The sequence below is a fragment of the Cupressus sempervirens genome, chromosome 11 (genome assembly GCF_028749045.1).
Source record: "Cupressus sempervirens isolate cs-2001-9-10 chromosome 11, ASM2874904v1, whole genome shotgun sequence".
In the NCBI taxonomy this organism is placed as follows: Eukaryota; Viridiplantae; Streptophyta; class Pinopsida; order Cupressales; family Cupressaceae; genus Cupressus; species Cupressus sempervirens.
Genome location: NC_143128.1, coordinates 2566966 through 2581123, shown reverse-complemented (window position 1 = coordinate 2581123; position 14158 = coordinate 2566966). Strand labels below are relative to the sequence as shown.

General features: G+C 35.4%; 1 protein-coding gene across 1 annotated transcript; it reads right to left on the bottom strand.

The window, feature by feature from the left end:
• Positions 1 to 699: 699 nt before the first annotated feature.
• Positions 700 to 11180, bottom strand: LOC149527943 (mechanosensitive ion channel protein 6-like). The gene is made up of 7 exons (XM_089811193.1): positions 10752 to 11180; positions 10021 to 10577; positions 9274 to 9397; positions 8751 to 9044; positions 8411 to 8609; positions 897 to 926; positions 700 to 731 (listed from the first exon to the last, which is right to left on the bottom strand). Exons 1-7 carry the CDS (start codon positions 11178 to 11180, stop codon positions 700 to 702), a joined length of 1665 nt encoding a protein of 554 aa, XP_089667319.1.
• Positions 11181 to 14158: the final 2978 nt, after the last annotated feature.

The window sequence follows — 14158 nt, the reverse complement described above, 5'->3', positions numbered from 1 at the left end:
CTAAAAAGAAATATATTAAGATACCTTGGCTTATATCCTAATATATTATAACAATAAAGAAAGGAGATCTAACCTTGGTTTATAAACACACCAAGGAAAGATTACAACTTCTAACACTTCTCAAATCATAGAAAATAATCTTGTTGGGTTTCAGTTCCACCATAACTCTTCAAAGCGAGTCAATTTTTCTTCAAAAAGTTTTCGGTACCTGTCGTATATTAATTATAGTTCTTTAAAAGAGAGGTTCGTTCAGCTTGAGATCATAAATGGAAGGACATTGAAGTTGTATACTGATTCTGTCGTGTGGATAAGAGAATGCTCTTCCTTTTAAATTTATAGATGGGTAGGTTGTAGCCCAAACTACAAAAGAATGAGTTATAGTTCTATTTTGATGTATCAAAAACTGGTTCAATACATGATCCATATTTGGATCAATATGACCTGCAATAATGTCAAATGGACCTCCTATTTTTTTCAAGTACTTAATTATCTCCCTGCTGTAGTCCAATCTGAAAATTGGATGCAAAGTGGTAATAACAAGTTGACAAGAAAACTAATTTGCACTTGCATGACTTTCATGAACTTCTCCATGCCTTTTCTGTTGGCATTATATTTATTAAAGGATGAACATGACTTCTTTGTTTTGTACAAAATTGTATGTGTACACAGTCATTACTACTGACTTATGGCTCGAGGACTTCAATGAGGATATATTGCTGCCTTCAGTAAAGCTGCAACACAAAAAACACAAGACATAGATGTCTCTGGAATTATGTTGAAGGGAACATGTCTTTTATCAAAATAATCTCCCTCACTGAGGAGTTGCTGCTTCTTAATTGTTCTGACCATGCTGCAAGGATGCTCAATCCTACAACTATAATATTAGAAACATGTACCTTGTTCACAAAGCAATGGAGCTTCCTTCCCTACAAAACACAATCCAAAAGAATTTGTCATTATAATTACCAATGCAGATTCCAAGATAAGTATTGAAACAGTCATTAAAACAAAACAAAGAAAAATAAACACTTCCAATAAAAATTGTTATTCTTTATTTACCTCAACTCCTTAGAAATGAATGAGGATCTCATCTTACAGTAGACCCAAAAAACTTAACGGGCGTTTCTTCCGGCAAAATTTGATATTCAATTTGAAGTTCCTCAAGCATATCCTTCATTTTCAGTAGCAATGCAGATCTTCTATTTGATCTCTCACTTATGTTTTGATAATTCGTTGTATGTTTGAGGCAAAGGCCCATTCTCATCCTATTAGTGTTCTCAATCTCCCTAGTAAACAAATTATAATTTGGGTGCCAATGATGATGCTTGCTTTCAATATAGCTGCATAAATAAACACAGTGCCTAAATATTCATACAAATCAAGGAAATACCTATTTCATAAATAAGATAAGCTAACCTAACCTTACTGGCCTTTAGGCCAAAGTGGATCAATGGACCTAGTGTAATGATCCCATCTTTTTAGCTCTCACGTTCTCCAAAGTCTAAGTGGAGGATAAGAAGAAATTAAATTAATTTCTTATAAAGTCATTCAATTTAGAAGTGACTTTGTATTTAATTAATTTAATTATTAATTACAAAGGAGTAGCTTTTAGGGTATGTATTAATTATTGGAAGGGCGGAAGCCTCTCGTCATTTAATTAATTATTGCTAGGGAGGGATTTCTAGAGAATGCATTAATTATTGGAAGGAGGAAGCTTCTAGCTCTTGCAATTAATTAATGTTTTAGTTCCTTCTAGAAGGATGAAGAAAAGGATAAATAGGGTTGAAAGTCTCATTGTTGAGTATGGGATTATTGTATCGGATGATTATGACTTGCATTTGATAAGAGCTTGGATGTGTGAATCACACTCTTTTCTGGCAATAGAGGACGTTCATTCTCTGTTGTAACATTCTAGACGTCATTCCCTTAGGGTTTGGCCTTTGGAATACATCTCTTTGTACTTGATTGCAACATTTTTAGAATTAATATAATTTTAGCAGTTGATTCATCTTTTGGGCATTCCTGGGTGTCCATTACAGTGGTATCAAAGCTATAAGTCCTGCCATCCTATGGAGGTCTTATAGGGAATTTGGAACAGCCGGATAGAGGGAAAAAGTAAGTAAAAAACACAGGCTAAGCATTTATGTTTGAGCATGCAACAGGGGCCTTATAATTTTTGCGATACCAGAGCAAGACAAAATAGGATTTCAGATTTTCAAAGCAAACAGTCTAGTACATCTGTGCAGGGGGACATTGAATCTAGCCATACAGACACGGAGGAGATATTCTTTGATCAGGACAACAATATGGGTGATCGAGATGACAGGAATACAGGATTAGGCGGAGGCAGGAGTGCTGGTCCAGATCAGGGGGAGGTACTGTTCAGAGAGTTATTGGGTACATTAGAGAAGGGGCAACGTATGCAACAGGAGCAGAATAGGCAAATGGATATGATGTTGCATCTTATGGCTAGATAGATGGGCATCAACATTGATGATTTGTATGCTGCTCCAGAGCAGAAGGTAGTTGATTCCTCAGGTGGGATCGAGACATGTATAGAGCCAACCAATTATGATGTTGGTGATGTGGGCATTTCGATAGAGTCAGTAGAGACATGCGTGCAAAGTCAGGAGACCACATATGAAGCCTTGTCAGGGGATGATGATGTAGCAATAGTGGAATTAGGAGAATGCAAGGGAACTGTCATATCAACAACCACTTCTATGTTAGTTGAACCATCCAATGAGGAGTTTGGTAATAAGCATGTGGTTGTAGATGTGTGCTCTGATGATAGTACACTTGTTATTGCTAATGAGGTGAGCTATATAGTGATAGAGTCATATTATACTATCGATCAACAAAGTGTTAATGTTCACTCTTGGGATAGTACTATGTTCAACATGGATGCAACATTGTCTTATGGCAATCTGATGTTTGAGGCTGATGTTAATCATTCACCTGAGTGGAGATGGGCTCAGTTTTCACTATCTACAAAGATTCAGTTTTGTGTTGCAGTAGTTGGGAGGAAGAGGTTTCAGAGATCTTCTATGGAGCCGCCTTCTAGTGACATCCAGACTTATACTTCATCAGCACAAGTTTTGGGAGCTAACTTGCAGGACATGTGGGTTGTCCTAATGATGTTCATTTGCAGTTTGTTTAATGTCTATATGGATATCACACATTACTTCAATTGGGATCCAGGTGGAGGTTGGAGTTCATTATGTTGCTTAATTGCTTGAGGAAAAGCAATTTCAAGGAGGGCGGATTTGTATTGAGCCCATCTTTTAGCAGTTGACAAAGTGTGTGTGCGTTAGCCTTGTTCTACATGGTCCCGAGGGCTAACGAAGGGTTTAATGGGATCTTGGAGTGTTTTGGCCGAGTCATTTCCAGTTTGGGCCAAAACGAAGTTGATTTACTCAGTTTCAGGCATACTTACTATTTCTAGTAAGTCAGCAGGACACAGTGCAGGTCAATTTTGGTGATTGGATTCGATACTCCTTGGTGAGAGCTTGCCGATGAGCTATCACTCGCATTATTCGGAGTCCGATTGCTAATACATTTTAATGCCTAAAGTTTTATTAAAGTAATGTCTAATTTAATTGTAAAATATTAAATTGTTACTTTAATATTTATTTTATGGTGATGTGTACCCAAAGGAGACATAAGGGGTATTTTAATATATGTTTTATATTATACATCTTTTATCCCACATTGCCCATATGAGTTGAGCGAACCCGTGGGAATAGAATAAAAGGAAGCATTTGTGGCTTCATTAGGCAGGTTGAATATGAGAAGAAATTGGTGTGTGAGTTGCAGCTTTGTTCTTGGCATTTGAGGACGTCTATCCTCTCTTGTAACATTCTAGACGTCATTCCCTTGGGGTTTGGCCTTTGGAATTCTTTCTTATTGGCTTCATTATCAGGCAGTTTAGTTGCATTTCCGGCTACAGGCAGATTTGATATTTTGCTCATATCTTCTTCACTACTTGTCCGACACTTATGCCGCTTGGAGGGAATGGTATTATGAAAGTAGTGGACTGATTGGAGGACAAAGTATTGTAGGAGCAAGTTTGTAAGCATGGGCTAGAGTATTATGACAATATTGCTGAAGTAATTAGTGAGTTGATAAATCTGCGATGTATTTGGTTTTATGAATTTTGAAAATAACATTTTATTAGCAGCAGTTCATTTCCACTTTGCATATTGTTGTAGTTTCTTTCTTGTTTATGTTGTATGATACCAATTCCATGCACAAAACACAACAAACAAATAAACGTTTGATTTCCAGAGTTATAAGGGGTTTTAAGAAGTTGAATGCAAACTGTTTGACATAATTCCTTTCAGCAATTTGGTTTAGTTTTTGGGACATTTAAGGGTGCCCATTACAGTGGTATCAGAGCTATAAATCCTGCCATCCTGTGGAGATCATATATATAGCCAGATAAAAGGAAAAGTGTTTGACAAAATGTATATCAGTCCAAACCAAGAAAATGTAATATTTAGATTACTGGGTACATTAGAGAAGGGGTGTCGTATGCAACAGGAGCATAATAGGCGAATGGATATGATGTTGCAACTTATGGCTAGAAAGATGGGCATCAACATTGACTATTTGTATGTTGCTCCAAAGCAGAAGGTAGTTGATTCTTCAAATGGGATCAAGACACCACCGGGCTATGCTATTGGTGATAGTCAGGAGTCCACATATGAAGCTTTGTCAGTGGATGGCGATGCAACAATAATGGAATTAGGAGAATGCGAGGATACTATCATATCAGCAACCACTTCTATGTCACTTGAAGCATCCAATGAGGAGTTTAATGGTATAAATGCAGTGGTTGATGTATTTTCTAATGAAGCCACACATGTTAATGATTATGAGTTTTCATCAACTACAAATTCGATTCATTTTTTTGTTGCAGCAGTTAATGTTGTTCCTATGTCCATATATTTCAATGCGGCAACACCTATTGTTGATACAGTTAGCATGAGTACATATGGTTCACCTACAACTACATCTTTTTGAATGCATGATGGTGATAATATGCATTCCATTCCAATATATATTATGTGGATGGATAAAGGTAAGAAGACGTTTCATAGATCTTCTATGGAGTTGCCTTATGGTGACATTCTGACTTCATCAGCACAAGTTTTGAATGCTAGGCTACAGGGGGTGGCCTTGATGATGCAGATTTGCAGTTGGTTTAACTTCCATATGGATATCACCTATTGGGATCCAGGTGGAGGTTGGAGTCCATTATGTTACTTAATTGCTTGAGGACAAGCAATTTCAAGGAGGGCGGATTTGTAATGATCCCATCTTTTTAGCTCTCACGTTCTCCAAAGTCTAAGTGGAGGATAAGAAGAAATTAAATTAATTTCTTATAAAGTCATTCAATTTAGAAGTGACTTTGTATTTAATTAATTTAATTATTAATTACAAAGGAGTAGCTTTTAGGGTATGTATTAATTATTGGAAGGGCAGAAGCCTCTTGTCATTTAATTAATTATTGCTAGGGAGGGATTTCTAGAGAATGCATTAATTATTGGAAGGAGGAAGCTTCTAGCTCTTGCAATTAATTAATGTTTTAGTTCCTTCTAGAAGGATGAAGAAAAGGATAAATAGGGTTGAAAGTCTCATTGTTGAGTATGGGATTATTGTATCAGATGATTATGACTTGCATTTGATAAGAGCTTGGATGTGTGAATCACACTCTTTTTTGGCAATAGAGGATGTTCATTCTCTGTTGTAACATTCTAGACGTCATTCCCTTAGGGTTTGGCCTTTGGAATACATCTCTTTGTACTTGATTGCAACATTTTTAGAATTAATATAATTTCAGCAGTTGATTCAGCTTTTGGGCATTCCTGGGTGTCCATTACAGTGGTATCAGAGCTATAAGTCCTGCCATCCTGTGGAGGTCTTATAGGGAATTTGGAACAGCCAGATAGAGGGAAAAAGTAAGTAAAAAACACAGGCTAAGCATTTATGTTTGAGCATGCAACAGGGGCCTTATAATTTTCGCGATACCAGAGCAAGACAAAATATGATTTCAGATTTGCAAAGCAAACAGTCTAGTACATCTGTGCAGGGGGACATTGAATCCAGCCATACAGACACGGAGGAGATATTCTTTGATCAGGGCAACAATATGGGTGATCGAGATGACAGGAATACAGGATTAGGTGGAGGCGGGAATGCTGGTCCAGATCAGGGGGAGGTACTGTTCAGAGAGTTATTGGGTACATTAGAGAAGGGGCAATGTATGCAACAGGAGCAGAATAGGCAAATGGATATGATGTTGCAGCTTATGGCTAGACAGATGGGCATCAACATTGATGATTTGTATGCTGCTCCAAAGCAGAAGGTAGTTGATTCCTTAGGTGGGATCGAGACATGTTTAGAGCCAACCAATTATGATGTTGCTGATGTGGGCATTTCGATAGAGTCAGTAGAGACATGCGTGCAAAGTCAGGAGACCACATATGAAGCCTTGTCAGGGGATGATGATGTAGCAATAGTGGAATTAGGAGAATGCAAGGGAACTGTCATATCAACAACCACTTCTATGTTAGTTGAACCATCCAATGAGGAGTTTGGTAATAAGCATGCAGTTGTAGATGTGTGCTCTGATGATAGTACACTTGTTATTGCTAATGAGGTGAGCTATATAGTGACAGAGTCATATTATACTATCGATCAACAAAGTGTTAATGTTCACTCTTGGGATAGTACTATGTTCAACATGGATGCAACATTGTCTTATGACAATCTGATGTTTGAGGCTGATGTTAATCATTCACCTGAGTGGAGATGGGCTCAGTTTTCACTATCTACAAAGATTCAGTTTTGTGTTGTAGCAGTTGGGAGGAAGAGGTTTCAGAGATCTTCTATGGAGCCGCCTTCTGGTGACATCCAGACTTATACTTCATCAGCACAAGTTTTGGGAGCTAACTTGCAGGACATGTGGTTGGTCCTAATGATGTTCATTTGCAGTTTGTTTAATGTCTATATGGATATCACACATTACTTCAATTGGGATCCAGGTGGAGGTTGGAGTTCATTATGTTGCTTAATTGCTTGAGGACAAGCAATTTCAAGGAGGGCGGATTTGTAATGAGCCCATCTTTTAGCAGTTGACCAAGTGTGTGTGCGTTAGCCTTGTTCTACATGGTCCCGAGGGCTAACGAAGGGTTTAATGGGATCTTGGAGTGTTTTGGCCGAGTCATTTCCAGTTTGGGCCAAAACGAAGTTGATTTACTCAGTTTCAGGCATACTTACTATTTCTAGTAAGTCGGCAGGACACAGTGCAGGTCAATTTTAGTGATTGGATTCGATACTCCTCGGTGAGAGCTTTCCGATGAGCTATTACTCGCATTATTCGGAGTCCGATTGCTAATACATTTTAATGCCTGAAGTTTTATTAAAGTAACGTCTAATTTAATTGTAAAATATTAAATTGTTACTTTAATATTTATTTTATGGTGATGTGTACCCAAAGGAGACATAAGGGGTATTTTAATATATGTTTTATATTATACATCTTTTATCCCACATTGCCCATATGAGTTGAGCGGACCCGTGGGAATAGAATAAAAGGAAGCATTTGTGGCTTCATTAGGCAGGTTGAATATGAGAAGAAATTGGTGTGTGAGTTGCAGCTTTGTTCTTGGCATTTGAGGACGTCTATCCTCTCTTGTAACATTCTAGACGTCATTCCCTTGGGGTTTGGCCTTTGGAATTCTTTCTTATTGGCTTCATTATCAAGCAGTTTAGTTGCATTTTCGGCTATAGGCAGATTTGATATTTTGCTCATATCTTCATCACTACTTGTCCGACGGTTATGCCGCTTGGAGGGAATGGTATTATGAAGGTAGTGGACTGATTGGAGGACAAAGTATTGTAGCAGCAAGTTTGTAAGCATGGGCTGGAGTATTATAACAATATTTCTGAAGTAATTAGTGAGTTGATAAATCTGCGATGTATTTGGTTTTATGAATTTTGAAAATAACATTTTATTAGCAGCAGTTCATTTCCACTTTGCATATTGTTGTAGTTTCTTTCTTGTTTATGTTGTATGATACCAATTCCATGCACGAAACACAACAAACAAATAAACGTTTGATTTCCAGAGTTATAAGGGGTTTTAAGAAGTTGAATGCAAATTGTTTGACATAATTCCTTTCAGCAATTTAGTTTAGTTTTTGGGACATTTAGGGGTGCCCATTACACCTAGAAGAGTTTGTTTATGATTCTCTTGTTGCTGAGATTTAAGAATAAATTTCTAGAAACTTTATGTGATTAACCCAATCAAGTATTTCGTATGTAAGGGTGTTTGCAGATTTATGTGTAACTGTGCCTCATATTATACCATTGCTAAAAAAAAATCACGTATAAAAGGACCTACTTATTCTCTCCTTAAGTGCAGCAATTTTTTCCACAGTAGTAGTAGCATCCGCAAAGAAGTCAACACTCTCTCCCATATCTGGACTCTTATGATAGTTAATGATTGGTTTCGTAGATAATATTGAGTTCGGGTAGTAAACTTTCTCGTTATCACTCAACAGAAACACTGTTGTGAGGATGTTCATTTCTTCCACAACCATCTGTACCATTCAAATATCAATTAGTTGTGCGGTTGTATTAAAGAACCAAACTGTAACATTTTCTATTTTTTCTTTTTTTGTTCATAGGTGAATCTTCAATCATTTCAGCCATTTGTGAAAGGTGAGAAGGACGACTTTTACCTGAACTCCATCAAAAATACACCGATCACCCACGTCAAATGGATGCGTGATAAATACAAACACAATGGCTTCAAATATTGTTTTGCAGGTATTTTCAAACATGAAAGCCACAAGCAAAAGCGAAGTTAATATTAGAGCAATAGCATGGGTGCTGGCAATGCCCAGAAGTACCAAAGAGAACATTACTATGATTATAACCACAACTGCATTGATGAGCCTGTGTAGCTGTTTAACTACAGTTTTGGAGTCATTAAGAGACCGAGAAAGTAATTTCCTTTCTTCAAAAACATTCATCTGCCACAAAAAAGATACATTAGTCAGTATGTCCCAAGAACGAGCTAATAGAACTAGATAATCCGTATTGCCTAGTTTAACTTATTTTGTGCTGCTTTCGTCAGAATAAAACAGCAAAATTAGGTCAAAAGAACATGCAATAAGCACAACGTTCTGAACAAAACTACATCTAGCTATATGTTGGGAGTGATATTTAAAAGCAGTATGGAACTGATTTGAAATAGCATACCACCCAGTTTGCAAGAGACGATTCAGTGATCCTTCCTGTATCTGAGGCTCCTGTAAATTGGGGAAAGACCCTACTCACCTCTGTTTTCCTCATTAACTTCAGCAGGTCATCTTCCTCAATATAACTGCAAAAGATGGGACTCCAATTTAACTAAGAAAAAAAAATTCTGAAACATATTCATTTTCCCAGAAGTAAATGAACCATGAGCTGTGGATTTTCCTGATATTCTCTGGTCCTATTTATGCTAGTATGTTCATGCTTTTTCCTTGGTGCTTTTGTAAAAGTTAGATGTTTGAGAACAATGGCATTAGCACCAAAATGATCATACAATACAAACTGCTGCACATGATGCTTAGAAGAGCCGTTTTGGTATTAGTTCATGGTTTAGTTACCAAACACATGAATGGGTACATGGTCAGACTGCAGTATGGTTAGGAACTGGGATACCAATTTCCAGTCCATAGTGGTGATCAAGAGTGCTTGTGGATCTTATTGTGTGAGGATGCCAGTTTAAATGGCAACGGCGTTCTGTTAAGACATAAATAAACTGCCAATAGTATTGCGTGCTACAAATTTTTTTTGGAACAATCCACCAGAGACTAGAATTGGCATTATCTATGGACTATTAAATATTAGCTTTCTAATTCTTGAATAACAAAAACAAAGCTTAGTACGGCACCTCATTCTATGACAAAGCTTATGTGAGGTAAAGGTATTACTTCAAAGAACAAGTCAGTGGATGCATACTCTGTTCCACGCTTAGCAACATTTTCAAATATCCTCTTTGCCTTAATTGCTGCTTGACGTTCACTATCGATCTTCGGATCATGTTTGTGGTAATTCAAAGACTTGTCAATTGTGTTAGCGATTCCCGAATGCCTGATATTTCGGATCCATCTCTTCATTTTCCAAGCAGAGGCATTCCTCTGATTCAGCTTCTGCAGTTGTTTAATGGTTATCCCATTGGTGGCCCCTTCCTCTTTGTGCCCTGCCCTATCATTATTCCTGTTATCAGGAGTATCTATTTGAATTTCTACTTGTCCTGCATTGTTCGTATTATTTTTATCTGCTAGAGCAGAGGATTGATGGATTTCCATCATTTGGGGCGGAGATATAGTTTCAAGCACATATTGATGGAATATGGACTCCTGAATTCTGTCAAAATATGTTTTCACATGAAAATTCAAAGCCAAAATCTTCACCAATAGTGTCTTGAATAGCCATAGAAATGAGGCGCACAGAAGGCAAAGTAGAAATTTCCCTATGTTATCCAACAGGTTTTTGTTCTCGGTAGCTCGCTCCAACTGATAGCAAAAATTTACCAAAATATTAGAATGTAAAAGAGATCACAAATATAAAGAGGAATTTGCAGATGAATAAGAAGAAAAACCCTATCCTCAACAACAATAACAATTATGAAAATGCATTTCCATTGAGAAGAACAATTATGAAAAACGAGAGTGTGGAACGGTTACTACCTTTTTATCAAATATGAGATACCATGCGAGCAAAACTAAGCCGAACCAGAGGCAATTCTTCGCACTACTCCTCACTCCATAGACAAAGTAGAGGACCCTCTTTCTCAAAATGAAATTTCTCTCGATTACGTAAACCCCCCCACGAATTATCCAGTCAGAAACGAGTCTCCCGCAGAAAACAAGCAGAGCCATCAAAAACCACTTCCATGACTCTAACCCCCAAATGTAACGTTTCTTCAGAGGCCCGACTATGAGACTTGAAAGCAATCCTGCTATAAGAGCCAATAAAGCTGCGCATTCCAGAAAAAGCCATTTGTCAAATTCGGAGTGCTTGTAATTTGGAGGAAACTCCCCTTCTTTGATGGGGCCATATTTTTCTTCGACATCATCTGCAGCTGAGGGAGATTTGTTCAGATTCCTTTCAGCCATTCTCGTAGATTTTTCCATTGCATGAAATAAAGAAATCGTATCCATGACACAGTGAATAAACTATGAAACATTGTATCCGTGACACGGTATATAAGCTATGAAAAACCTTTTCACTTTCCATTCCAGTCAACAATCCGTTCGAATCAAAAACCATTCGCCTTCCCTCCCTTCCCAAAACCCAAATTACAGTCCAATGCAAGCATTGCACTAGAAAGAAATAATGAGAACAAAATGGCATTTGGTCGTTAACGTGGCATGATAAGAATTTCTATTTGATATTATACTAGCTTATATATTTTTATATATATATAAAAGCTGAGAGTTAACCTTTTCGAGAGGCGTCTATTGCAGTTAGTTCGATTATGAAAATAGGTGTACAATTGCATCTATTAGCAGACGTGGTGCACAATTAATAATGTTATTTGTTTAAATATATTTTATTTATTTATTTTATTTTTATTTTTATTTTTAAAAATATTATTTTCATTTATTAAGTTTATTTAATTATTAGAATTAATAATTTTAAATATTAATAAATATTAAAATAAAATTTGACATAATGCATTTGAATAATTAATTTTGAACGACTTAATAAATATGTTAATTTTTTAAAGGGTCAGTATCAATTTTATAATTTTATACATTTTATTATTAGTTTTGATGATTCTACATAGATAATATGGCATATAACATATCAATGAGAGCATAACTTTTATACATAGTATACATATCAATGTCAGCATCAATTTTATAAATATTATTATTAGTGTTGATGATTATGCATAGAAAATGTAACATCAAATATGGTAAGTGTACCTTTAAACATCATTTAAAGAGTTGAATTTATTTATTTATTTTGTTGTTCATAAAACTCACATAGATGGAAAAAAGTATGTGTTCATGAGTTGAATAGTGAAAATAAATTATTCATCATGTTTTTCATAACACTTACATAGATGAAATAGGAAATATAAGTCGAAGTAGAAGTATTCAGATGAAATATAGGAAATATGAGAAGAAACTAAAAAAAGAACATTTCTCCATAATGATGTAGCTGCATCATATATTCCTCAGTGATAAGGATGGTGTTGCGACCTTTATTAGAGCAATGATCGCGGTAGACTTCTTTCATCATTTATGGAAATGCATCTATTTTTGTATATGTGTCATGCATAACTTTGGCAACATCTGCCATTTCCATTATTTCTAGTTCATCAACAGTATCAATTGACAATGCAGCATTCTCCAAAGCTTTGATTATATGTGAGCATGATTCTTAGATTATTCGTTTACATTTATCTAAATCAGTCTCAAAGAAATTATTTGAGGTGACGGAAGCAGCAAGATTCGTAAAAATGATATTTGACTCTCCAATAGAAGAATCCATAGCTGAAATGATATGCTACAAAATTTTAAACAAATATCAATACAAAAATATATAAAACCATTATAAGATATAATCAAAAAATATAGAACACACAAATTAAATCTAGCACTGATACTTAAATATAGACCAAATAAAGTCAATAGAAATAAAGTTAAGCTCACTAATTTTAAAAGTATGAAACAAAAATAAATTAATATTGGAGGATAATTAGAATAAGTAAATTATATTGATTGATTTTTTCTTTGAAATTATATAATGAATCTTTTATTTAATAGTTTAAATAAAGAAAAGTTATCCATAATGTTGTCATAAAAGATTAAGAGACATTGACGCAAAAGTAAATATAATTTGTAAACATAAACTAATATTACTGAATGAATCAGTACAATTATTACTTAAAAAACATTAGTACAATTAGTTAAGATATAATTATTATTTAATACATCACTACAATTAATTAAGATCTATAAAAATAAAATATCATAAAAAAAGATAGGGTTTCTCAAAATAGAATAAATTAAAATGAAGAAAGTTTTTTTATCATTTACCATTGTATGATAGAGACATTTTTAAAACACAGAATATAGTAGGAAGTGTTACAAACAAAATACTAATGTGTCCAAAAAAACTTTTACAAAAATAACATTTAAGAATAACATATCACATTAACTATGTTCAAGGTGCTTAAGTCTATTTTCTTCATCCTTGTGCTTCAAAATTTGTCTACCCTTTTTCATTTTCTGATGACGGGCCACACCACCTGTACCAACTCACAACCAAAAATGCAACAAGATGGAGATCGAGAGATGACAAAAAAAATGCTTCATAAAGCATCCATTAATACTTGAAATCCACTAGAAGAGATTACATTTGAAGAGCTTACAATTCAAGAACTTCTATTTCTCGAACTTCCATTAGAAGAGCTTCCATTTTTCCAACTTCTTGAACTTGATTACAAACGATTATAAGCCTTGCTTAAATAGGCACTTCTAACCCAAGACATTACAAACACAAGCAATGTGGGATAAAAGGTAAATACAACTACCTTTAAATAAATATTAAATTCCCACCCAAATACAACTAAGCACCCAACAAATATTAAATGCATGATTTAAGGAACTTGTCACCTACACACCTCGATTAATGGAATGACAACTATTTTTATTATTTTCTATTTATGCCACCCATGCACCTTGAAAATAGAGATTCCTCTTTTCTCCACTTTTCCTATTTTTTATTTTTAATTATTTTCCTTCCATTTTCGTCACTTTCTCTCTCCTCCACAATTTTTTTTTTTTTTTTTTTTCTAATAATTTAATTTTTCCATGCAAGATGCTCCTGCATCAGACTCCCTTGGTAGATAGAAAAGTGTGTCCGACACTTTGATGTCAAAAGAGAGATATAGAACCATCTTCATCTTCACCACAAGCTTCCACCTCAATAGGGACAAGAAAACCAACATGCAAATCTTCCACATTTTTTTTTGCTGATGCATGATGCTCCTGCATCCGACTCCCATGGTAGGAAAAATTTTGTGAGTATGGAGTCACAAAATGAAGTAACGATTGTTGACATAATTTTTTTCCTCTTC

Coding starts and splice junctions, on each gene's coding strand:
- LOC149527943 (XM_089811193.1), bottom strand. CDS start 11,180: ATGGCTGAAAGGAATCTGAACAAATCTCCCTCAGCTGCAGATGATGTC. Junction 10,578..10,751: donor ATCTCATATTTGATAAAAAG/GTAGTAACCGTT, acceptor TTTTGCTATCAG/TTGGAGCGAGCTACCGAGAA. Junction 8,610..8,750: donor GTATTTTTGATGGAGTTCAG/GTAAAAGTCGTC, acceptor TGAATGGTACAG/ATGGTTGTGGAAGAAATGAA.